A 27,466-nucleotide genomic window follows, 5' to 3' on the forward strand; every position below is an offset into this window, starting at 1 on the left:
GGTAATTCATCAAGCCAAGCTAAAGTTTTCCGGGCACAAAAACGCACAGTAAGAGTTATATGTGGTGTGAACTCAAGAACATCCTGCAGAAGCCTGTTTAGGGAACTAGGGGTACTAACTACCGCTTCCCAATATATTTATTCCTTAATGAAATTTGTCATTAAAAATATATCACTTTTTCAAACCAACAGCTCAATTCATGGAATCAATACTAGAAATAAGAATAATCTTCACAAGGATTTAAAGTCACTTAGTCTTGTACAAAAAGGTGTGCATTATTCAGGAACACACATTTTCAATAACTTGCCAGCAGCCATAAAAAGCTTAACAACCAATGAAATTCAGTTTAAGAGAAGCCTAAAGGATTTATTGGTGGCCAACTCCTTCTACTCCGTTGATGAATTTCTTAGTAAAACCAACTGATTTGTATATAACTACAACATAATTTCAGCACAATTTCAGTGCAGTAATATGTTCATTTAAAATTTGTGTGTGTGTGTGTGTGTGTGTGTGTGTGTGTGTGTGTGTGTGTGTGTGTGTGTGTGTGTGTGTGTTAGTATAATCTAACTTCTGCACCATTTCAGTGCAGTAATGTGTTCATTGTAAATAAGTATTACAGTAGTTGTATTACATGTTTATTACCTTATAAATAAATAAAAACTTTTTTATTTTAAATTCAGTGCATTAGTATTTGTAAAATGACTCTTAGTGTTCATTAAAAAATGACGATCATTCCACTTGGGACCTGTGGAACGGTACATTAGCTTATTTGTTTTAGTTGTAAATATTTGTCATGTGTTGTTGTTTTTCTGACATGTTCCACATCCTGGAGGACCTCCTCACTACGGGTCAATTGGAATGAAAGTAAATCTAATCTAATCTAATCGACATTCACTTCTCATCTACTTGCTGAACGAAAGTGAAAACGGCTCTATCGAAACTATGCTGAAGGCATGGAAAACAATTAACATACATGGTGGTGTTTTCCAAGCAGCCGAAGCACGGGATAAAGTGGAGAGCGCTACCTTAATGAAGAGCTGGAGGAAATTGTGGCCATCCATTGATGCCGAGTTGGATCCAGTAGTGAGTGACAGCGATGAGCCAGTCCATCCCCCGATCGGACTACGACTGTGGTTGCCCGGGATACTGCCCGCATTGAGGCTGATTCCTCACCTGTGGTAGAGTCGGAGGTCGTCTCAAGGTGTGGCAGGGGGCGAAAGACATTACGGAGGGCTGAACGAAAGGCCTCTCCAGTTTGTCTGACGAACCGGTTTCAGGCTCTGTCTCATGCTGATACTGATCTTCGGCCTGACATGGCTGCTTGTCCTGTTCCAGAGGTTGCCCCTCAGTCTGCAAGATCCGGGCGGTCGCAGAGGGTGGGCTTACTGGTAGTTGGGAGCTCCAACGTCAGGCGCGTAACGGGGCCCCTTAGGGATATGGCAGCAAGAGAGGGGAAGAAAACCAATGTGCACTCCGTGTGCATACCGGGGGGAGTCATTCCAGATGTGGAAAGGGTCCTTCCGGATGCCATGAAGGGTACAGGGTGCACCCATCTGCAGGTGGTCGCTCATGTCGGCACCAGTGATGTGTGTCGCTATGGATCCGAGGAAATCCTCTCTGGCTTCCGGCAGCTATCTGATTTGGTGAAGACTGCCAGTCTCGCTAGCGGGATGAAAACAGAGCTCACCATCTGCAGCATCGTCGACAGGACTGACTGCGGACCTTTGGTACAGAGCCGAGTGGAGGGTCTGAATCAGAGGCTGAGACAGTTCTGCGACCGTGTGGGCTGCAGATTCCTCAACTTGCGCCATAGGGTGGTGGGGTTTCGGGTTCCACTGGATAGGTCAGGAGTCCACTACATGCAACAAGCGGCTACACAGGTAGCAGGGGTTGTGTGGCGTGGGCTGGGCGGTTTTTTAGGTTAGATGGCCTTGGGCAAGTACAGAAAGGGCAACAGCCTCAACGGGTGCAGGGCAAAGTCAGGACATGCGGGGACCAAGCAGCAATCGGTATTGTAATTGTAAACTGTCGAAGCTGCGTTGGTAAAGTACCGGAACTTCAAGCACTGATAGAAAGCACCGAAGCCGAAATCATTATAGGTACAGAAAGCTGGTTGAAGCCAGAGATAAATTCTGCCGAAATTTTTACAAAGGTACAGACGGTGTTTAGAAAGGATAGATTGCATGCAACCGGTGGTGGAGTGTTCGTCGCTGTTAGTAGTAGTTTATCCTGTAGTGAAATAGAAGTGGATAGTTCCTGTGAATTATTATGGGTGGAGGTTACACTCAACAACCGAGCTAGGTCAATAATTGGCTCCTTTTACCGACCTCCCGACTCAGCAGCATTAGTGGCAGAACAACTGAGAGAAAATTTGGAATACATTTCACATAAATTTTCTCAGCATGTTATAGTCTTAGGTGGAGATTTCAATTTACCAGATATAGACTGGGACACTCAGATGTTCAGGACGGGTGGTAGGGACAGAGCATCGAGTGACATTATACTGAGTGCACTATCCGAAAATTACCTCGAGCAATTAAACAGAGAACCGACTCGTGGAGATAACATCTTGGACCTACTGACAACAAACAGACCCGAACTTTTCAACTCTGTATGTACAGAACAGGGAATCAGTGATCATAAGGCCGTTGCAGCATCCCTGAATATGGAAGTTAGTAGGAATATAAAAAAAGGGAGGAAGGTTTATCTGTTTAGCAAGAGTAATAGAAGGCAGATTTCAGACTACCTAACAGATCAATACGAAAATTTCTGTTCCGACACTGACAATGTTGAGTGTTTATGGAAAAAGTTCAAGGCAATCGTGAAATGCGTTTTAGACAGGTACGTGCCGAGTAAAACTGTGAGGGACGGGAAAAACCCACCGTGGTACAACAACAAAGTTAGGAAACTACTGTGAAAGCAAAGAGAGCTTCACTCTAAGTTCAAATGCAGCCAAAACCTCTCAGACAAACAGAAGCTACACGATGTCAAAGTTAGCATAAGGAGGGCTATGCGTGAAGCGTTCAGTGAATTTGAAAGTAAATTTCTATGTACCGACTTGACAGAAAATCCTAGGAAGTTCTGGTCTTACGTTAAATCAGTAAGTGGCTCGAAACAGCATATCCAGACACTCCGGGATGATGATGGCATTGAAACAGAGGATGACACATGTAAAGCTGAAATATTAAACACCTTTTTCCAAAGCTGTTTCACAGAGGAAGACCGCACTGCAGTTCCTTCTCTAAATCCTCGCACAAACGAAAACATGGCTGACACCGAAATAAGTGTCCAGGGAATAGAAAACCAACTGGAATCACTCAACAGAGGAAAGTCCACTGGACCTGACGGGATACCAATTCGATTCCACACAGAGTACGCGAAAGAACTTGCCCCCCTTCTAACAGCCGTGTACCGCAAGTCTCTAGAGGAACGGAAGGTTCCAAATCATTGGAAAAGAGCACAGGTAGTCCCAGTCTTCAAGAAGGGTCGTCGAGCAGATGCGCAAAACTGTTGTTGTTGTGGTCTTCAGTCCTGAGACTGGTTTGATGCAGCTCTCCATGCTACTCTATCCTGTGCAAGCTTCTTCATCTCCCAGTACCTACTGCAACCTACATCCTTCTGAATCTGCTTAGTGTATTCATCTCTTGGTCTCCCTCTACGATTTTTACCCTCCACGCTGCCCTCCAATGCTAAATTTGTGATCCCTTGATGCCTCAAAACATGTCCTACCAACCGATCTCTTCTTCTAGTCAAGTTGTGCCACAAACTTCTCTTCTCCCCAATCCTATTCAATACCTCCTCATTAGTTACGTGATCTACCCACCTTATCTTCAGCATTCTTCTGTAGCACCACATTTCAAAAGCTTCTATTCTCTTCTTGTCCAAACTGGTTATCGTCCATGTTTCACTTCCATACATTGCTACACTCCATACAAATACTTTCAGAAACGACTTCCTGACACTTAAATCTATACTCAATGTTAACAAATTTCTCTTCTTCAGAAACGATTTCCTTGCCATTGCCAGTCTACATTTTATATCCTCTCTACTTCGACCATCATCAGTTATTTTACTCCCTAAATAGCAAAACTCCTTTACTACTTTAAGTGTCTCATTTCCTAATCTAATCCCCTCAGCATCACCCGATTTAATTTGACTACATTCCATTATCCTCGTTTTGCTTTTGTTGATGTTCATCTTATATCCTCCTTTCAAGACACTGTCCATTCCGTTCTACTGCTCTTCCAAGTCCTTTGCTGTCTCTGACAGAATTACAATGTCATCGGCAAACCTCAAAGTTTTTACTTCTTCTCCATGAATTTTAATACCTACTCCGAATTTTTCTTTTGTTTCCTTTACTGCTTGCTCAATATACAAATTGAATAACATCGGGGAGAGGCTACAACCCTGTCTCACTCCTTTCCCAACCACTGATTCCCTTTCATGCCCCTCGACTCTTATAACTGCCATCTGGTTTCTGTACAAATTGTAAATAGCCTTTCGCTCCCTGTATTTTACCCCTGCCACCTTCAGAATTTGAAAGAGAGTATTCCAGTTAACGTTGTCAAAAGCTTTCTCTAAGTCTACAAATGCTAGAAACGTAGGTTTGCCTTTTCTTAATCTTTCTTCTAAGATAAGTCGTAAGGTTAGTATTGCCTCATGTGTTCCAACATTTCTACGGAATCCAAACTGATCCTCCCCGAGGTCCGCTTCTACCAGTTTTTCCATTCGTCTGTAAAGAATTCGTGTTAGTATTTTGCAGCTGTGACTTATTAAACTGATAGTTCTGTAATTTTCACATCTGTCAACACCTGCTTTCTTTGGGTTTGGAATTATTATATTCTTCTTGAAGTCTGTGGGTATTTCGCATGTCTCATACATCTTGCTCACCAGATGGTAGAGTTTTGTCAGGACTGGCTCTTCCAAGGCCATCAGTAGTTCTAATGGAATGTTGTCTACTCCCGGGGCCTTGTTTCGACTCAGGTCTTTCAGTGCTCTGTCAAACTCTTCTCGCAGTATCTTATCTCCCATTTCATCTTCATCTACATCCTCTTCCATTTCCATAATATTGTCCTCAAGTACATCGCCCTTGTATAAACCCTCTATATACTACTTCTACCTTTCTGCCTTCCTTTCTTTGCTTAGAACTGGGTTGCCATCTGAGCTCTTGATATTCATACAAGTGGTTCCCTTCTCTCCAAAGGCCTCTTTAATTTTCCTGTAGGCAGTATCTATCTTAGATTAGATTAGATTAGATTTACTTTCATTCCAATTGATCCGTAGTGAGGAGGTCCTCCAGGATGTGGAACATGTCAGAAAAACAACAATACATGACAAATATTTAAACTAAAACAAATAAGCTAATGTACCATTCCACAGGTCCCAAGTGGAATGATCGTCATTTTTTAATGAACACTAAGAGTCATTTTACAAATACTATTGCACTGAATTTAAAATAAAAAAGTTTTTTATTTATTTATTAGGTAAGAAACATGTAATACAACTACTGTAATACTTATTTACAATGAACACATTACTGCACTGAAATGGTGCAGAAGTTAGATTATACTTACACACACACACACACACACACACGCACACACACACACACACACACACACACACACACACACACACACACACAGAAATTTTCAGTGAACACATTACTGCACTGAAATTGTGCAGAAGATATGTTGTACTTATATACAAATCAGTTGGTTTTCCTCAGAAATTCATCAATGGAGTAGAAGGAGTTGGCCACCAATAAATCCTTTAGGCTTCTCTTAAACTGAATTTCATTGGTTGTTAAGCTTTTTATGGCTGCTGGCAAGTTATTGAAAATGTGTGTTCCTGAATAATGCACACCTTTTTGTACAAGACTAAGTGACTTTAAATCCTTGTGAAGATTATTCTTATTTCTAGTATTGATTCCATGAATTGAGCTATTGGTTTGAAAAAGTGATATATTTTTAATGACAAATTTCATTAAGGAATAAATATATTGGGAAGCTGTAGTTAGTATCCCTAGTTCCCTAAACAGGCTTCTGCAGGATGTTCTTGAGTTCACACCACATATAATTCTTACTGCACGTTTTTGTGCCCGGAAAACTTTTGCTTGGCTTGATGAATTACCCCAGAAAATAATCCCATATGACATTATGGAATGAAAGTAAGCATAGTATGCCAGCTTTTTCATTTTTATATCCCCTATGTCTGACAAAATTCGCATTGCAAACAGAGATTTGTTAAGACGCTTCAGCAGTTCTGTGGTGTGCTCCTCCCAGTTGAATTTATTATCAAGCTGTAATCCCAAGAATTTAACACCGTCCACTTCTTCTATCTTCTTGTCATCATATGTTAGACATATACTCTTGGGACACCCCTTACAAGTTCTGAACTGCATGTAGTGTGTTTTTTCAAAGTTTAGTGACAAAGAATTGGCTAGGAACCAGTGATTAATGTCTACAAATATTTTATTGGCTGATCTTTCTAAGACTACACTTGATTTGCTATTTATTGCAATGTTTGTATCATCAGCAAACAAAACAAACTTGGCATCTGGTAATGTTACTGATGAAAGGTCATTGATATACACAAGAAAAAGTAAGGGCCCCAAAATGGAACCTTGTGGGACCCCACATGTAATTAGTTCCCAGTTGGATGATGCCTGATAGCTTGATACATGTCTCTTTCCTAATAACACCCTTTGTTTCCTGCCAGAGATATAAGATTTGAACCATTTTGCAGCATTTCCTGTTACACTATAATATTCTAGTTTACTTAAAAGGATATTGTGATTTACACAGTCAAATGCCTTTGACAGATCACAAAATATACCAGTTGCCTGCAATTTTTTGTCTAATGAATTAAGTACATTTTCACTGTAAGTGTAGATAGCCTTCTCAATATCAGAACCTTTTAGAAATCCAAACTGTGACTTTGACAGTATGTTATTTGAGATAAGATGGTTATAAAGACGACTGTACATTACTTTTTCGAAAATTTTTGAGAATGCTGGCAACAGTGAAATTGGACGGAAATTTGATGCTATTTCTTTATCTCCCTTCTTAAACAGTGGCTTAACTTCAGCATATTTCAGCCATTCGGGAAATATTCCACTGATAAACGACTGGTTACACAGATAGCTTAATATGTTACTTAGCTCAGAATCACATTCTTTAATTAACTTTGTTGATATTTCATCATACCCACTAGATGTTTTTGATTTTAAAGATTTTATGATGGACATTATTTCTGTTGGGGTAGTGAGGGTCAAATTCATATTATGGAAGTTACTTGAAATGTCTGGTCTAAGGTAATCCATAGCAGCATCTACCGAACCTGACAACCCCATCTTTTCAGTAACAGTTATAAAATGTTTGTTAAAAAGTTCTGCAACACTATACACATCTGTCACCAATGCATCATTTACTCTTAATGCTATTTGTTCCTCTTCATGTCTGGTTCTACCGGTCTCCTCCTTCACTATATCCCATATTGTCTTTATTTTGTTATCTGATATGACTATCTTTTCCTTGTAATATATTTGCTTTGACATCCGTATTACAGTCTTTAATATTTTGCAGTATTTCTTATAATGTGCTATAGCATCAACATTGGAAATGTTTCGGATTGACAGATACAGTTTTCTTTTTGTTTTACAAGATACCCCTATTCCTCGAGTAATCCATGGCTTCTTACCCCTAGTGAGACAAGCCTCTACATCCTTACATTTGTACTCTAGCCATCCCTGCTTAGCCATTTTGCACTTCCTGTCAATCTCATTTTTGAGACGTTTGTATTCCTTTTTGTCTGCTTCATTTACTGCATTTTTATATTTTCTCCTTTCATCAATTAAATTCAATATTTCTTCTGTTACCCAAGGATTTCTATTAGCCCTCGTCTTTTTACCTACTTGATCCTCTGCTGCCTTCACTACTTCATCCCTCAGAGCTACCCATTCTTCTTCTACTGTATTTCTTTCCCCCATTCCTGTCAATTGTTCCCTTATGCTCTCCCTGAAACTCTCTACAACCTCTGGTTCTTTCAGATTATCCAAGTCCCATCTCCTTAAATTCCCGCCTTTTTGCAGTTTCTTCAGTTTCAATCTGCAGTTCATAACCAATAGATTGTGGTCAGAATCCACATCTGCCCCTGGAAATGTCTTACAATTTAAAACCTGGTTCCTAAATCTCTGTCTTACCATTATGTAATCTATCTGATACCTTTTAGCATCTCCAGGATTCTTCCAGGTATACAACCTTCTTTCATGATTCTTGAACCAAGTGTTAGCTATGATTAAGTTATGCTCTGTGCAAAATTCTACAAGGCGGCTTCCTCTTTCATTTCTTCCCCCCAATCCATATTCACCTACTATGTTTCCTTCTCTCCCATTTCCTACTGACGAATTCCAGTCACCCATGACTATTAAATTTTCGTCTCCCTTCACTACCTGAATAATTTCTTTTATCTCGTCATACATTTCATCAATTTCTTCATCATCTGCAGAGCTAGTTGGCATATAAACTTGTACTACTGTAGTAGGCATGGGCTTTGTGTCTATCTTGGCCACAATAATGCGTTCACTATGCTGTTTGTAGTAGCTAACCCGCACTCCTATTTTTTTATTCATTATTAAACCTACTCCTGCATTACCCTTATTTGATTTTGTATTTATAACCCTGTAATCACCTGACCAAAAGTCTTGTTCCTCCTGCCACCGAACTTCACTAATTCCCACTATATCTAACTTTAACCTATCCATTTTCCTTTTTAAATTTTCTAACCTACCTGCCCGATTAAGGGATCTGACATTCCACGCTCCGATGCGTAGAATGCCAGTTTTCTTTCTCCTGATAAAAACTATAGACCTATATCTCTGACGTCGATCTGTTGTAGAATTTTAGAACATGTTTTTTGCTCGAGTATCATGTCATTTTTGGAAACCCAAAATCTACTATGTAGGAATCAACATGGATTCCAGAAACAGCGATCATGTGAGACCCAACTCGCTTTATTTGTTCATGAGACCCAGAAAATATTAGATAGAGGCTCCCAGGTAGATGCTATTTTTCTTGACTTCCGGAAGGCGTTCGATACAGTTCCGCACTGTCGCCTTATAAACAAAGTACGAGCCTACGGAATATCAGACCAGCTGTGTGGCTGGATTGAAGAGTTTTTAGCAAACAGAACACAGCATGTTGTTATCAATGGAGAGACGTCTACAGACGTTAAAGTAACCTCTGGCGTGCCACAGGGGAGTGTTATGGGACCATTGCTTTTCACAATATATATAAATGACCTAGTAGATAGTGTCGGAAGTCCCATGCGGCTTTTCACGGATGATGCTGTAGTATACAGAGAAGTTGCAGCATTAGAAAATGTAGCGAAATGCAGGAAGATCTGCAGCGGATAGGCACTTGGTGCAGGGAGTGGCAACTGATCCTTAACATAGACAAATGTAATGTATTGCGAATACATAGAAAGAAGGATCCTTTATTGTATGATTATATGATAGCAGAACAAACACTGGTAGCAGTTACTTCTGTAAAATATCTGGGAGTATGCGTGCGGAACGATTTGAAGTGGAACGATCATATAAAATTAATTGTTGGTAAGGCGGGTACCAGGTTGAGATTCACTGGGAGAGTCCTTAGAAAATGTAGTCCATCAACAAAGGAGGTGGCTTACAAAACACTCGTTCGACCTATACTTGAGTATTGCTCATCAGTGTGGGATCCGTACCAGATCGGGTTGATGGAGGAGATAGACAAGATCCAAAGAAGAGCGGCGCGTTTCGTCACAGGGTTATTTGGTAACCGTGATAGCGTTACGGAGATGTTTAACAAACTCAAGTGGCAGACTCTGCAAGAGAGGCGCTCTGCATCGCGGTGTACCTTGCTCGCCAGGTTTCGAGAGGGTGCGTTTCTGGATGAGGTATTGAATATATTGCTTCCCCCTACTTATACCTCCCGAGGAGATCACGAATGTAAAATTAGAGAGATTAGAGCACGCATGGAGGCTTTCAGACAGTCATTCTTCCCGCGAACCATACGCGACTGGAACAGGAAAGGGAGGTAATGACAGTGGCACGTAAAGTGCCCTCCGCCACACACCGTTGGGTGGCTTGCGGAGCATAAATGTAGATGTAGATGTAGATGTAGAATTCGGCATTATCAATTACTTTGTACACTGACATGTTCCACAACCTTCCAGGAGGAGAAGAAATTCATGATAAATATGTTACTCAGTGGCTGAATGAGGAAATTTTAAGAGATGAAGAAATAATCAAAAGTGTAAAAGAAAGTAATGATGAAAGTGATGAAGAAGAGGACACAAAAGGAGAGAGCATGAAGATGTCTCACACTGCTGTTGCTGAAGCTGCTGAGGTCATCCTGGAGTACATTATGCAACAACCAGATACATGCAGTACCACTGTAATGTTTCATAGTGAGTGATATGACTATATAATTATGTACCATATACACTCAAGGACTAAGTTTTCTTTGAAAATTAATGTATTTTTGGATTAATAAATAAAGTATGTTCTCTGTCTTTTAAAATTGTATCCTTCGGTTTAATAAAGTACAGTACACTATATCCCCTATGTTTTCCAAATAAATAAAAAACAAACTAAATGAATAAAATAAATTTCAGACACTCAACAATCTGGCACTTCCGCTAATGCAGCACCCATATGCACCAGGAATGGCCAGATTAGCGAGAGCTAGTGAACCTCCAACCAGTCTCCCGAAGACATAACTTGGACTCTTCAATATTTTCCTCCTTCATGTCCTAACGGTTTTCCATTGAGCATCAGCATTACTCTGATGTGTATAAAGTTGTTAATGGTGAGTATTTGCCAAAGCATGATCAGAGAGACCATTTATAACTTTTTCTCCAGTGGTATGATTAGCTCTACTCAAATCCACAAAGAAAATGTCAATTAGAGTGCTGGAAGTGGCAGTAGTTCAAGTGGAAAAACTGACAGTGGAGACAAGATTGTAGGTATGCATCAAATTTCCAAATTCTGCCTTAGAAGATGAGTCTACCATGAAATGGACATTAAAATTTCCTGTCACTTTAATGTCCCTATTTTTCCTTGTTAGATACAATAGTGCAGAATCTAACAGTCTTATAAACATTTAAAAATTACCAGATGGAGTCCTGCATACTGCTACAATTGCCAATTTCTTGTCAGCTTCTGCTACTTCAGTAACACATACCTCAAAATGTCGCTCCACACAGTATTTCTGTACATCTATTGTATTAAAGGACAGATTCTTTTTCACATAAATAGCTACCCCACTTCTGCTCATATGCTTTCTACTATATGAGGTAGCTAATACATAGTTTGGAATATTGAGCATTTCAATGCCAACAGTGACATGGTGTTCTGTTACGCAGGGAATGTGAGCACAAATTGCACCTCTTGATTCATCAATATTTATTATCAGTTGGTCTAACATGCCAAACAGGCTTTGAGTAGTTTGGTTGAATATTGTGAGCTTATTATTAATGATGAATCTGACAGAGCACTGAAAGACCTAAGGCGAAACAAGGCCCCAGGAATAGACAACAATCCATTAGAACTACTGACAGCCTTGGGAGAGCCAGGCCTAACAAAACTCTACCATCTAGTGAGCAAGATGTATGAGACAGGCGAAATATCCTCAGACTTCAAGAAGAATATAATAATTCCAATCCCAAAGAAAGCAGGTGTTGGCAGATGTGAAAATTACAGAAGCAAAATACTAACACGAATTCGTTACAGGCGAATGGAAAAACTGGTAGAAGCCAACCTCGGGAAAGATCAGTTTGGATTATGTAGAAATGTTGGAACACGTGAGGCAATACTGACCCTATGACTTATCTTAGAAAACAGGTTAAGGAAAGGCAAACCTACATTTCTAGCATTTGTAGACTTAGGAAAGCTTTTCACAATGTTGAATGGAATACTCTCTTTCAAATTCTGAAGGTGGCAGGGGTAAAATACAGGGAGCGAAGGCTATTTACAATTTGTACAGAAACCAGATGGCAGTTATAAGAGTCAAGGGGCATGAAAGGGAAGCAGTGGTTGGGAAGGGAGTGAGGCAGGGTTTTGGCCTCTCCCCGATGTTATTCAATCTGTATATTGAGCAAGAAGTAAAGGAAACAAAAGAAAAATTCGGAGTAGGAATTAAAATCCATGGAAAAGAAATTAAAACTTTGAGGTTTGTCAAAGACATTGTAATTCTGTCAGAGGCTCCAAAGGACCTGTAACAGCAGCTGAACAGAATGGACAGTGTCTTGAAAGGAGGATATAAGATGAACATCAACAAAAGCAAAACGAGGGTACTGGAATGTAGTCGAATTAACTCGGATGATGCTGAGGGTATTAGATTAGGAAATGAGACACTTAAAGTAGTAAATGAGTTTTGCTATTTGGGGAGCAAAATAGCTGAGGATGGTCAAAGTAGAGAGCATATAAAATGTAGACTGCCAACGGCAAGGAAAGCGTTTCTGATGAAGAGAAATTTTTTAACATCGAGTATAGATTTAAGTGTCAGGAAGTCGTTTCTGAAAGTATTTGTATGGAGTGTAGCCATGTATGGAAGTTAAATGTGGATGATAAATAGTTTAGACAAAAAGAGAATAGAAGCTTTTGAAATGTGGTGCTACAGAAGAATCGTGGAGATTAGATGAGTAGATCACATAACTAATGAGGAGATATTGTATAGAATTGGGGAGAAGAGAAATTTGTGGCACAGCTTGACTAGAAGAAGGGACAGGTTGATAGGAGATATTCTGAGGAATTTAGGGATCACCAATTTAGTATTGGAGGGCAGCGTGGAGGGTAAAAACCGAAGAGGGAGACCAAGAGATGAATACACTAAACAGATTCAGAAAGATGTACGTTGCAGTAAGTACTGGGAGATGAAGAAGCTTGCACAGGTTAGAGTAGCATGGAGAGCTGCATCAAACCAGTCTCTGGACTGAAGACCACAACAACAACATTATTAATGCTATGGTTGGTTGAGGTGCTGCCACTGTTCAGACTGAGATTTATTTCCTTTTACATACCGGTATGATAGGAGAAATTTTCTGCAGGGGAGGTGGAGCTGTTGCACTGGTAACACTGACATTTATTGGAATGGACTGTATTACTTACATACTGATTGGAACCTTCTCCATTCCCCTCACACACTACTCAGTAGGTGAGAGAACATCAATTATTTTACAATATCATGTGAAATTATAATGTTTAAACAAAAACAACAAAGAAACTAAATTCATTTACATTCTTACCTAATAGACTGAAGACTTGTGCAAGAAGGATGTTGAGTATAAATGGCAACGAATCATCAACAGCGTATGTGTCTGAGGAAAATCTGTTCAAAATGCGTCCCAGAGGTGTGGTGTCAAAAAATGATACTTTTGCCTGTAAATTACACAGAACAATAATAGGATTTTTTCCTTTATTGTAGAAAATATCCAGTGATAATTTAGTCTGCCAGAATGTGCTACAATCTGCTGTTAGTAATACAATCTGTATGCTTATATTCAAATCACTCCTGGATATTAATGCAAACAGCTTCTTACTTACAACAGGAGATCTGCACCATACTTCTATAATACATGGGCAGCACTGATTATATCAAATGTATGCCATGGAAAGAAGAAATTTTCTTTTCAGAAAGAATTTCACTAAGATCATGCAAACAAAGTGGATTGCAAGATAATTTTTATCATTTCCCATCATCTATAAAACAGTAAAACTAATTTTCCATCATAATATAAATCTTTTTCTAATTAGCCACCTTTTGTACAGTGAATAGTAACACACAGTGCACAGAAGACAGAATTTACAAAAACAGTGCTAAAGTTACTGGCATGAAAGAATACACATGATATACAGAGAAAAAAATCTTTCCATTAGCTTATCGTACACTCATCTATTTTACATAACAAAATTTTAAAACTAATTCAATATATTTACCCTTATGATGATATTCAGAAGACGGCGGTGAATGATCACAGCAGCTTGAATGCCACCCCATGCAAAGAGGTATGCTCTTGCTAAAGTGAATATAAGATTACTTGCAGCCAGAGAACCATATACAGTCAAATAAAAGTTCTGGTCTTGATCTGTTGAAACATTATTGTTGCTGGCTTGTGTAACCTAGTGCCCAAAATAATTGATGCATTATCAAACCAAATGATTAAGGATTATTACACCTGATACATATTCCAATTAAAATATAAAATTAAAAATGGAATTTAAAAACTGAATAGAGCCTCAATATATAAAACCTCAAAAGTAATACCTCAGACGCACAGCTGAAGGCCATCCTAGAAAATGGCCTCACGGGTAGTGAGGTCTCCTAATCAGGGTAAAACCAAATATAGGCTTGTTAACAAGTTATCTACGGACAAAGAGCGTTTGCAATGTACATGTGAGAATGAGTTTTGTGTACATTTTAGGTGGCAAGTGTTGGCACGTCTGTATTATGTGTTGGATATTTCAGGATGGCTCACAACCTGCGTTCCACTTTGGGATACCGAAGAGCAGACTATGAAAATGTTGCGAACAGTAATGAACAAACCCAAGGTATGCAACATCACTCAGCTGATCCTTCTCTGTCAAACAGGACAACGGAAGAGTCTTCACAACTTGTGAGAAGGTGACATAGGACAGGAGAATGTACATCTGATGGATGGAATGAAATTCACTTCAAATCAGAGATGGTAGAGATACAGGAGGGAATCCAAAGTATTAAGAGAGGAGAATGAACAAAAACTAAAATACAAAAAAGAAAAGAAAAATGGTCATGTCCTCAAACAAATCAGTGTGGACTGGGATGGTCCATTCGCTAGCCAGATCTTTTGGATATTTCTTCTCAGAACTTATTTTCTGAGAACTGGCTTTCCATCTATTAGATTTTCATGCATGCTAGTTTTTTCTCCTCTTGCCTTTTTGCAGTTTATTTTCTCTGTGTATTTAGATTTTGTACACTCTGTATTTTCTCGTCAATGCAGGTTCCATTCTTCGTTTAACTCATCTTATATAGTTTTTAAGTTTTAGAAAATAGAAAACACAAATAGACATATGTATGAACATAGATTACTACTCACAAAATATATGAGCATTAAACAGCAGGCAAGCACAGTAAAAGGACTGGTTAGTAAGTGGACTTTTTAAAGTGCTTTGTCAAAAACCTATCAGTAATATTACACAATTATCACTTTCTTGTTTTATTAGTTGGTTTACTTTTCCTTATTTGCTCACATTATTTTCCCAGCTCTCCCACTGCCTTCCTCAGATTTCTGTTGCATTTCTTTATTCATTACTAAACAATGGGAAGCCAAGGATGTAATAATAACAATATGGAAAGGGTAGATTGTTACTCACCACATAGAGAAGGCATTCAGTCAGAGGGGCACAATAAAAACAAAAAAAGAGCTACACATTCTTTATCGGAAGTGGAGGAAACACACACACACACACACACACACACACAGACCATCTGTAGTCTCCAGGCACTAAGGCCCAACTGCAACTGTGCAGTCTAGTTAGAGAAGGTAGTGGGGTATGGAAGAGGTTTGGGGCAGAGAGGGGAAGGGATAGCAGGATAGGGGTGGAGGAAGATGCTTATGCTGTCTAGGGCTGCTATAGTCGAGCTGGCACAAGAAGATCCCTGACAGTTGCAGTGGGCTGGATGCAGTCACTTCGTGCAGGTACCTCAGCCAATCACATAACATGATTTCTTCAAATGTTTCTATGGCAACACCTCAGTGTTATCACAGCCCTATAGATGGCTTTTGTTTTCACCTGCAGCTGTTTGCCCTTCACAATTTAAATCTGGCAACAGCACAGTTTGCTGTCAAGTGGATTTTTATAATTACTAGATAACAGGTGTGGCATTGTGACACTATGCTGGGGGGAGGGGGAATAGGAGAAAGGAGAAGGGGAAAGGGCTATGCCCATGCTATGGTAGGGCAGAAGGCATGTGTAGTACTGGAGTGGGAGCAGGAAAAGGTATAGGCAAGTAGAGGACAGTGACTAGCGAAGGTTGAGGACAGGTGGGTTAAAGGAACAAAAGATGCTTTTCAAGGAGAGTTCCCATCTGTTCAATTCAGAAAAGCTGGTTTTGGTGGGAAGATTCCAGATGTCACAGGCTGTGAAGCAGTAGTTAAAGTGGAGCACATTTTGTTGTGTGGCGTGCTCAGTAACTAGGTGGTCCAGCTGTCTCTTAGCCACAGTTTGGTGGTGAGCATTCATGTGGACAGACAACTTGTTAATAGTTTTGCCCATGCAGAATGTGGCACAGTTGTTACTGATAAGTTTGTAGATCACATAGGTTGTAGAGATAGGATGTATGGGACAGGTCTTGCAAGGTCTACTGCATGATCATGAGGCAAGAGGGTGGGAGCATGGGTGGAGTAGGGAAGGACAGGCTTATTGCTTAGGATAGGTGGGTAGCAAAATTACACAGCGAGAGGGGAGGGTAGGATAGTAGGGAGGATATTTCTCATTTCAGGGCATAATGAGAGGTATTTGAAAGCCTAGTGGAGAATGTGATTCAGTTTCTGCACTCCAGTGGGGCATGGACTGAAATGTGCAGTAGCCACCAGAAAGATCGCGGGAGGTGCATATCGGCACGGTGCGTCACGGACGGTAGTTGCCGCAAGTAGAGTCCCATCCACCAGAGGACACGCAAGAATTCAGCCGCGACCTCTGCCAGCGGAACAACAACAACAGCAACAACAACTCAGGCAGCACGAGCCGTGCCCAGTCAGTTCACACCGGGCATGCCTAGAAAACATTTCCAGGTATCGTCGACCTTCCGCGGCCCGCTTCGCTGAAGGAGTTACAAGCTTTTTTAGGCAAGATTGCCTATCACCACCGGTTCATTCCCAGGGCTTCCACCATCGCCCACCCCCTGTACTGCCTTCTGCACAAGGGTTGATTGGTCGCCTGCATGCGGGCGAGCATTCACCTCGTTGAAGGGCCTCCTCACGTCAGCGCCTTGTTTGGCTACTTTTGATCCCCATAAGCCGTTGGTCCTGGCTACACATGCTTCGCAGTATGGGGTTGGGGCGGTCCTGGCCCATCGCAACGCGGATTGTTCTGAGCAGCCATTGGCGTTTGCGTCTAAAACTCTTGGTCCTGCACAGGCCCATTATTCCCAGTTGGAAAAAGAGGCCTTGGCCATTGTCTACGCTGTTACCAAGTTTCATCCTTTCTGTATGGCATGAAGTTTCAGTTAATCACTGACCATAAGCCGTTAATATCGCTATTTGGCCCCGCCTCTCAGATTCCGGATAGGGCGGCCCACAGACTACAGCGCTGGGCCTTGTTCCTCTCTAAGTACCATTACGACACTCATTTTTGCCCTACCGGACAGCATGCCAATGCAGACGCTCTTTCCAGTCTTCCAGCGGGCCCGGATCCCAAGTTCGATCGAGAGGAGATTATGTGTTTTCATTTGGATGTGGCGTCCTGCCAAGCAGTTGATGGCTTCCCGATCACTAGTTCTAGAGTCGCCAGGGAAACAGCAGCTGACCCGGTTCTCCAGCAAGTAGTTCACCTCATTCAGCAGGGGTGGTCATCCCGACCTCCTGGTTAGGCCTTGGACCCTCTTCCTAATTATTTTGTTCTACGAGACCGCCTCTCCGTCTTGGAAGGAGTTCTCCTTCTGGCTACCGATGATACAGCTCCTCGCGTGGTTGTTCCTGCAAGTTTGCGAAGGGAAGTCTTCACGTTATTACATGAGGGGCACTGGGGTGTTTCCCGTACTAAAACCTTGGCTCGCAGACATGTGTACTGGCCCGGTATTGACAGAGAAATTGAGCACTTGGTGGCCGCCTGTTCCCAGTGTGCGAGCCGAGAGGCATCTCCCAGGTCAGCGTTCTCTTCATGGCCGCCTGCAACCCAGGCATGGAAACGTGTTCACATCGATTTTGCGGGCCCGTTTCTCAATGGCTTTTGGCTCATTGTCATTGATGCTTATTCCCGATTTCCAATATGGTTCACTGCTCCTCAACCACTTCAGAAGTTGCAATCCAGGCACTAGCAAAAATCTTTTCTGTGGAAGGTCTGCCAGTCACCCTGGTCTCGGACAATGAACCTCAGTTTATTTCGCAGACCTTCCAGGATTTTTGTAGGCACTTCGGTATTCGGCACGTTTGCTCTCCCCCCTTTCATCCACAATCGAATGGGGAAACCGAGCGCATGATGCACACATTTAAGATGCAGATGAAAAAGGATGTGCATGAATTTCCTGCGGAGGAGGCGTTGATGTTTTTCCTGATGGCATACCGGACCACACCAATGGGAGAACGCAGCCCCGCAGAGCTCCTCCACGGGCGCCAACCTACGACTCTGCTGCACCTCCTCCGGCCCGGTCCTCGCCAGTCTTCACAAAATGGAGTACCCGGCTTTCCACCAGATATGTCGGTTTGGGCACGTGGGTTTGGTCGCAATCCACGTTGGATGCCAGCGGTGGTCCTGCGTCGAATTGGCCGCCGGCTCTATACCTTGCAGACGGGGGACCGGGAGGTACGTCATCACCAAAATCAGCTACGAGAAGGAGTGCAGTAGCCACCAGAAAGATCGCGGGAGGTGCACATCGGCACAGCGCATCACATACGGTAGTTGCTGCAAGTAGAGTCCCGTCCACCAGAGGGCACGCGAGAGTTCGGCCGCGACCTCTGCCAGTGGAACAACAACAACAACAACAACAACAACAACAACAACTCAGGCAGCACGGGCTGTGCCCAGTCAGTTCACATCGGGCATGCCTAGAAAACGTTTCCCGGTCTACGCTAAATGAAGTGCGACGGAAAACGTGAACCGTGTTACTACAAAATGATTATTTCCATTTGAATTCAGACATTGTTTCAAGTTTAGCTCTTACACTCACCCTTCCAACTGCATCACTAACGTTTCAGTATTAAATTTGTACCTTTACTGTCAAACTGTTGGTACCTCAGACTCAATTGTTGTGCTTCATGCCTCTCCTGACAAATTTTATAATTAATCCTTCTCCACACGGCAACTTTGTATCTTTCTTTTTACTGCCTACTTGTCTCTTACTATGAAGTTCATGCATTAAAATTGCTGATAGCTAGGTGCTTTATGTGTGCATTTGTCAGGACAGCTGTAGTTATTTTTTTCTTAGTAACTGTAAAGTTGACATTCCTCTTCTGTTCCACTTAGTCTTAACCCAAAAAAAGTGTGACTACATTCATGAAATAATAGCTCACAATCCAAGACAGAACAGTAAGATGCGTATCCTATGTCACTGTATTTCTGTGGATTCAAAAGGGCTTGTGATTCTGTTGACAGAGCAGCTCTGTTTGAAATATTGGAAGAGTTTGGTGTGAACGATGAAACAAAAAAAAATGGCAATCACTAATAAACATTAAACCTAAAGTTAAAATTTTAGGAGAGGTATCTGAAGCTTTTGATGAAAGAACATGTGTTAGACAGTGAAATGCCAGTTTCATTCAACTGTGTTCTTGAAAAGGAGATCCAAATATAGGAAGAACAACTCAGAAAGAGTGGAGTAAATGACCAATTCTAGTTCAGATGAATGAAAACAGGATATGCTAGAAAACTTTTGAACATGTTAACCACAAAAAACCTCTCCTGTGCAGGCAGCTCAAAGGAACCAGAAGTGAAACGAAAGAGACGAAGATTGAAGAACATGAAATTCTGAACATAGATATACAGTATTCAAAATAAGGCTCTATAGTCCCATCTCCAAAACTAAAAAACAAAAGTTTTCAAAAGTTTGGACACATGAAAAATTAGTGGAAAAATGAGATGTTAAAGTAGTAGCAGTTATTTATGTGGTCCATGGGAGGCCCAAATTAAGCAAAGAAGCTTCAATTGTAATAACATCATACATCAATAACAATGTTCTGAGGATTACCACGAACTTGCTTTTTGGAACAAAGACACTAAATCCATCATTTTGTGGCATTCACCTTCAAGCAAATGTTAGATAAGTTTCAAAAGTATGTCGGCCAGTGTGGCCGAGCGGTTCTAGGCGCTTCAGTCTGGAACCGCGTGACCGCTCCTGTCGCGGGTTCGAATCCTGCCTCGGGCATGGATGTGTGTGCTGTCCTTAGATTAGTTAGGTTTAAGTAGTTCTAAGTTCTAGGGGACTGATGACCTCAGATGTTAAGTCCCATAGTGCTCAGAGCCTTTTGAACCATTTTTCAAAAGTATATGGATGATTCACATCATCTTAAGAACAACCAGATGGTAAAATGTATCAACACAAAGTGGAAGGGGAAAATCAGTCCAAACTCTTTATTATGACAGGCATGAGGTCAATAAACAATTTAAAATCAACTATTAACAACAACAAGAATTAAATTCCTTTGTTACTAATATCACACTACTATACACATTTAAAAATCTGCAGGCTTTCGGTGCCAGTGGCTCCTTCTTCTGGCAGAAGGGCTGATGACAAAGGAAGAGAGGTGAAGGCAAAAGACTGGTGAAGTTTGAGAAATGAGGAGAGTTCGCAAACATTGCCCAGAAACCTGGGTCTGGGGAGACTTACCAGACGGGATGAGAAGGACCTGCACCGGACAAGATTTGAAATTCTGAGAGCTTAAAGGTGGAAGATAGGGTAATACACAAGACAGAGATTACTGCCAAAACATCATGCATGAGTTAATAAGAGCAGAAATCTAAGAGTATCATATGTGACAGAGGTGGGGAAGAGGGGTGGGGCAGGGATATACAGGAAGATCAGAAAATGAAAGATATAGAAAACTAAAAGGATGTGAAGAAAGGAATAGTAACTGTGAAGAATTGCTGAGAAGGAAGAAATTAACGTAAATTAAGGCCAGGTGGGTAGCCAGAACCAGAGACATGTTGTAATGCCAGGTCCCACCTAGAAATTTCTGAGAAACTGGTGTCTCGAGGAAGACTCCAGATGGAACGTGTGGCGAAACAAGCACTGAGGTCACAACTGTCATGTTATACAGTATGCTCTGCAACAGAATATTGCGTGGTGCTAGTACACACCCTCTGCATGTGTCCATTCATTCTAACTGATAACTTGTAGTAGTCATGCTGATGTAAAGAGCTAAACAGTTTTTACGTAACAGCTAGTATACAACATGTATTATTTCAAAGGTGGCTCTCCCTTTGATAGCATACGTTTTTCCAGTTACAGGGGTGATATCGGTGGTGGTAGAAGGGTGCTTAGGAGGTTTTACAGCGATGACACTCACAGGGGTAGGATCCATAGGGTAGAGAAATGGCTGCAGAAGGAGCATACAGTCCTGGAATTTGAGGGAAATACATCCGTTCAGAGGCAGACTCTTTGTAGCAATCAATCATCGTTGTCAACTCAGTCATCACTGGACGTAATTATCCCACCACCCTAGTTCAAAAGCATATTTCTCGGGTCTTCACATCCAATCCTGGTACTGCTTGTCCTTCTACAAAATAACTTAGGAGTACACCGCTTGTCACTCAGTATGACTCTGATCTTGAATGTATTAATCAGATCCTTTGACAAGGCAATGACTTCCTAAAGTCATAACCTGAAATGAAGTCCAGTCTGTCTGACATTTTGCCCACCACACCTAGAATACCTTTTTTTCACCCTCCTAAACTCCACAATATCCTTGTCAGACGCTATGCCCCTTCTGCACCTATTTCCCTAACCTACGTCTCCTACACCTGTGAGTGTCACCACTGCAAGACTTGCATTGTGCACCATCCTAAACCCACCCATACCAGCCATATAACTAGCAAAACACATACTGTCAAAGGAACAGCTACTTGTGAAACGACACATGTTGGCCACTTGTGAAATGACACATGTTATATATCAGCTGATATGTAAACACTATTCAGCCCTTTACACGAGCATTAGTACTACCAATATCTCAGTGATGATGAGTGGGCACAGGCAGGGGTGTATATTGGCAACACACAATACCCTGTTGCAGAGTATGTTGTACAATATGACAGTTGTTATCTTGGTGTCTGTTTCACCACACATGCTATCTGGATTCTTCCCCAGACAGCAGTTTCTCAGAACTCCGCAGGTGGGAACTGGATTATGACATGGCCTTGTAATGTCTTTGGCCTCAGCATTTCTTCACAGTAACTATTCCTTTCTCCAATTCCTTTTGTTTTTCTATATTTTTCATTTTCTGGCCCCATCTGTTCTTGCATGCCCCCCCCCCCCCCCCAAATCTTCCCCCATCTCTATCACAGACAACCCACTTCCCACTCATAGTGCCAGCTACTCATGGCAAGATATTTACAGTGGGTGAAAGATATGGTGGACATGCTAACTACATACTTTGTATTGAGGATTGTTGGGACAGCAAGAGCAAAATATGGTGTTGTGTTATCTTGTTGAAAGATACATTCACTGTGACCTCGAAGAGACCTTCATACGCCACAGGTGTAATAGTTATTGTCCAAATTATTGGCTACGCTAACCAGAAGTGATTGTGTTGTGCACCCAATGGCACCACATACCATCATGCCAAGGTGCTGGGGCTGTTTGGTCCTGCAAGGCATTCAGTATGGCTCTCCTGAACCTGCAGATTCCACATTTGCATGACAGTTAAGCATTCTCCAGCAATGCAAGCCAACATATCAATGAACATTAAACAGCAGTCTTGATAGGCCATGATCCTCCCACTGTCATAATCTGACATATGCTGGAGGGCATTTCTACATCTTACATGAGCATAACACAGTTTTCTCTCAAATCACCAACATTCAGATGCAATTTCTGAATGAGAAACCTGGTGAGTTATCTTTCCTTGTCTACAGAATGTAGATGTCATTACTGCTACCTATTTTGTGGAGTTCTGCTGGAATGCTAATCATCTGCATGTCAAAGACACTTGATGTCACTGTCATGTTTGTTACTTTCCTCCTCCATGGTGTTGTAACTTACTGGCCAGCAGCAGAGAGAGACAACTTCCATTGTGAAATATGGAAGAAGTGGTGTTGAGATGGGCACATGAGAGGGTGAGCAGGCAGAGAAGTTCCCAGATTCATCTCGTGACATTTCAGACCTTACACAGCAAGAACATACTAAATATTGCCATCATAAAAACTTGAGTTGGTGAAAGACAAAGTGTGTTAACTCTCTATTTTCTTATTCTTTTAAACAGGGACAGGATCATTTTCAGCAAGAGGCACTCTATTAACCATAGAAACAGTGTTCCCAATTCACACACCCAGCAACCATGTAGGTGCAACCCAAGTTTCTGTTGTATCTATCTCCTGACAACTTAAGTGGTGTAGTTGGGAGTCAAACCACTGTGCTTGTCACTGTTTTGAATTTTCTCAACTCACTGTGGGATTTTATCTTCCGATAGGCCCAATAATATGATGTTACCAGTTTAATTGTTTTAATTGTGGTCAGTGTGATTCAACAAGATTTCTAGTGAGAAAGACATCATCAAGGAACCAGTTATTTGGGAACATAATAGACCCAGCGTTGAGTACTTTCCATCACATTCAGAGTTATCCAGTGCCAGTTTTTCTTATTTTGTAATTACTTTACATAAAAAATAGTGTTTCAGACCTTTCATCAATATCAAGTACAACATAGTAGGCATAACAATAGTAGATACATTCATAACCTAAAAATCGAGTTATGTCAATTGCCCTTTTAATATGTTGTAGCCTAAAAATGGTTCAAATGGTTCTGAGCACTTTGGGACTTAACATCTGAGGTCATCAGTCCCATAGGCTTAGAACTACTTAAACCTAAGTAACCTAAGGACATCATACACATCCATGCCCGAGGCGGCGCGGTTCCAGACTGAAGCGCCCAGAGGCACTCGTCCACTCCAGCTGGCTTTTGTAGCCTAAAGTAGGCCTAAGACCTACAACCATTTGGCCTAATTAAAACAAGAAGCCTCCAAAAAAATAACTCTAAGCATAGACCCATTTTAAAAGATAATGAGAGTACTTCCTCATAATTTTATTAGATTTCCTAAATTTAGAATTACTAGGTGTGTACAAAGAAATACATTTGACTCTTTTTTGAAAATATCTCTCTCTGCTCAAAATGCATTGTTATGTGGCCCGGTAAAGCAAAAAATGCCCCTGTGACTACTGGGGGAAGAGCCAAAACAGTATACCAAAAATACTTATCGGAAACATTTAGAATCTCTGATAGTAGAATGACCTGATCCATAATGAAGGTAAAAGTTGGAGAGTCTCAAGGTGAAGTAAAACAAGTCAAGGAAGTTCTTAGTAACAAAACTCAGAATGAAGCATAGTAACAGCATGTGATCACAGAGCTTCATTGCCCTCTTATCACACTGTGCTAGATCCCACGACCAAAACAAGATATTTACCAGAACACTTGAAGATGCTCTATAATTTGTACTGGCAACATGTAGAAATTCAAAGAAGAGAGACAGTTGCAGAACACATTGTTGTTGAACTTTTAACAGTGAGTTTAATTTGCATTTCCATGGTCCTCACAAGGACACGTATGTACAATGTGATACATTTCCTAATATTCTCATGCATTCAACAAATGCACAAGAAAAGGTAAATCTTCAACAGGACTATGAATCATGCCTATGCAGACTGGAAAGCATGGAAACCAATTAAAGTGTACTCCAAAAAATCCATTTCTGATAGCTCCAACTATGCCTTTTCTTTTGATTTGGAAAAGTCTCTGTCCATTCCTAGACTAACTTTTCCAGTAGCCTATGACAAATGTAATTTATATGTTTACAATTTGAGTTTCCACAAGCTATCATCCAAATTAGGATGCTGGGATGCAGTGGCTGCGTCTTGAGGTTCACAAGAAATTGGTGTGTGTTTGGTCAAACACATCAAAACGAGTCGAGTGCCCTCTGCAAAATACGTTGTAATATACAGTTATACCCATACAGAACAGGAATTAGAAAATGTTCACATTAATGAAACAAGTCTTAAGTGAACAGAATAACACTGTAATCATACTCTAAATGTTCATGCAAGAGGCCATTCCTGATTCTCCGACAATGATGATTTTGCCTTAACATATGTCAAGATATTTCATTCCAATCATTGGTACAATATTATTGCCAATTCAAGGGAAAAAATCCATTTCATGTTACTGTAATGACAAACAATGACTACTTCTTTATGGATGAGCTAATCATAAAAAGGAAGACAGACACTGAAAAAAGTCCATTGCCATTGCTAAATGTGCATTGGATTCAGTACTAAAACAGTAAACCATTCACAACCTTTTCAAGGAAAACTGTTGCAAAAGAGAAGAAGGACAAAGACGACCCTTTGCCTTCAACACACTGGTTTATCAGCACTACTTTCAGAATCTTCTTTCTTCTCATTATGCTAGAACATTGGACCACTGAATGGAGATTATAGTATTGATGAAGAGTAACAAAGAGTATGTAAAATATTCACATACACTGTCACTGACTGACATATATATTTCTATAGGAAATGAAACTGTTAAGATGTTTAGATTAAAAGTGGTGTAACTTCATGTGGGCCCTTACATTGGTCGACAACTGGATAAAATCTATTAAAATAGTTAATCTAAATTAGAAAAAATAATTCTGATGATGTTTATAATAAAAAAGTAATAAAGTACCGTTGAATTTTTTCATAACAAACCAAGTAAACCATTAATTATCTCAAAACAGGAATAATATGAGTTACACCAATGTGCTCTAAGGGGCTAATTTACTAAAGCCTATTTTTCTGACAGTACTTTATAATACTCATGCCAACAAAAATGCTGATTAAAAGCTTAGAAGCCAACTGCTCTATCATATATGTGCTCTTCCCTCAATCAGGAATGATTGGCCTGTAGAGGAACAGAATCATGTGACACTGGCTAGGCACTTAGGTCATGTACTACAATAGGAGAATGTGTTCAAATGTACAATTTGGGCCAAAACAGTATGATGAAGGACACATGTAAATAGACCACTTGGTCCTATATCCAACAATTTAAAAAATAATTTGAAAGTTAACACATGAATTATTGCTAATCAATAGTATATGTCAGTTAGAAATTAAAATATTCAAATTTTTAATGAATAAGCTGCATTTACGTCAGAAGAAGCAAGTGAGATAACTATGAATCAGAGAATATATATTATGATGACACTAAGTAACCTGATTTTTTTTAAAAAACTGTACAGAGTATATTCTCAAACTCAATTACTGTAAATAAGTTATGAAGTAAAGGAGTCATCATCAGGCACATGAACAAGATGGAAAACTTTGCTAGCTATTGAAAGAATCCTTTTTGGAGCTAGAGTGTAAACACACACACACACACACACACACACACACACACACACACACACACACAGGTGTGACTTGTGCCAATGTAATACATTGTGCCAAGATTGCAGTTCTGCAGCTTGATAAATGTATTGGGTGGAAAGGAGGAGGGGAGGAGTTTGGTAGGGAGGATTAGGTCAGGTGGTTGATGACTGGAAGGGAGGCAGCAGCTGTGAAGGACAGAAATGTGGCACAGAGAGGCAATACAGACAGGTAATAGGAAAGCAACAAAGGCAAGAGCACCAGTAAGTCTGTGTAGTGCATGGCGATGATGAAATGGACAAGTATATTGGGAGTGGTACAGGAAAGGGGAAGGGGAGACTGTGGCAAAGAGGGTGTGTGTGAAGGTTGAGTGAAGTTAGTATTGTGAGACGGAGTGGAGGCCAGGATTGAGGCAGGAAGATTACAGGAACAAAGGATAAGTCCCATCTGTGTAGCTCAGAGAAGCTCGTTTTAAGGGTTGAGAACCAGAAGATATGGGTTGTGAAAATCCATCAAAATTGTTCATGCTGGGCTCAACAGTGTGTTCCACCCAATATTATCATTGGCTGGAACAGCTGAAGCATATCCTTCAACAATTGATCACAAACCATGGAAATAGGGAATATGCTACGCACAATCCTTCCCATCCGTCCAACAATCAACGCAGTGTCTTAGTGTATCCTTATTACGCACCCACACCCAATTCTTTGTCACATGATTTATATTCCTGTGGAAAATACAAGTGCAAAAACTGTCTGATACACCTACCCAGTACATCCTTCTCCAGTTCCACCACACACCCATTCTATCGCATTAGAGAAAGGGCCACCTATGTATGTGGTCAGGTCATATACTAGCTTTGCTACAATTTCTGCATCACACTTTATGTGGACATGCCCACCAAACAGCTATTCACCCAGATGAGCACCCCCACCAACTGTGGCCAACAGCAGAGTAACAATTATTAAGCAATTTTTCCCCAACTGTCAATTTGCAGAACTGCAATCTGGGCACTGTGTTTTCAACAGGCACAATGAAGCTGTCTGTGCATGCACACAGGTGTGTGTGTGTGTGTGTGTGTGTGTGTGTGTGTGTGTGTGTGTGTGTGTGTGTGTGTGTGTGTGCACGTACATACTATATTGTAATTGTTTCCTTCACACCTAAGTTATTTACATT

The 27,466-nt window shown here is 40.8% G+C and overlaps 1 protein-coding gene across 4 annotated transcripts in view; it reads right to left on the minus strand.

Annotated features, from left to right (window-relative positions):
* LOC126469267 (ATP-binding cassette sub-family C member 10) overlaps positions 1-27,466 on the minus strand; it is a 392,679-nt gene that overhangs the window by 121,598 nt on the left and 243,615 nt on the right. For all 4 annotated transcript variants that reach the window (XM_050096621.1, XM_050096622.1, XM_050096619.1 and 1 more), the window contains 2 exons: positions 13,979-14,161; positions 13,288-13,420 (listed from right to left, as the gene is read on the minus strand). In XM_050096621.1, coding sequence (XP_049952578.1) covers positions 13,288-13,420; positions 13,979-14,161 — 316 coding nt within the window. The remainder of the gene's footprint in view (positions 1-13,287; positions 13,421-13,978; positions 14,162-27,466) is intronic.

The sequence above is a fragment of the Schistocerca serialis genome, chromosome 1, assembly GCF_023864345.2.
Source record: "Schistocerca serialis cubense isolate TAMUIC-IGC-003099 chromosome 1, iqSchSeri2.2, whole genome shotgun sequence".
Classification (NCBI taxonomy): domain Eukaryota; kingdom Metazoa; phylum Arthropoda; class Insecta; order Orthoptera; family Acrididae; genus Schistocerca; species Schistocerca serialis.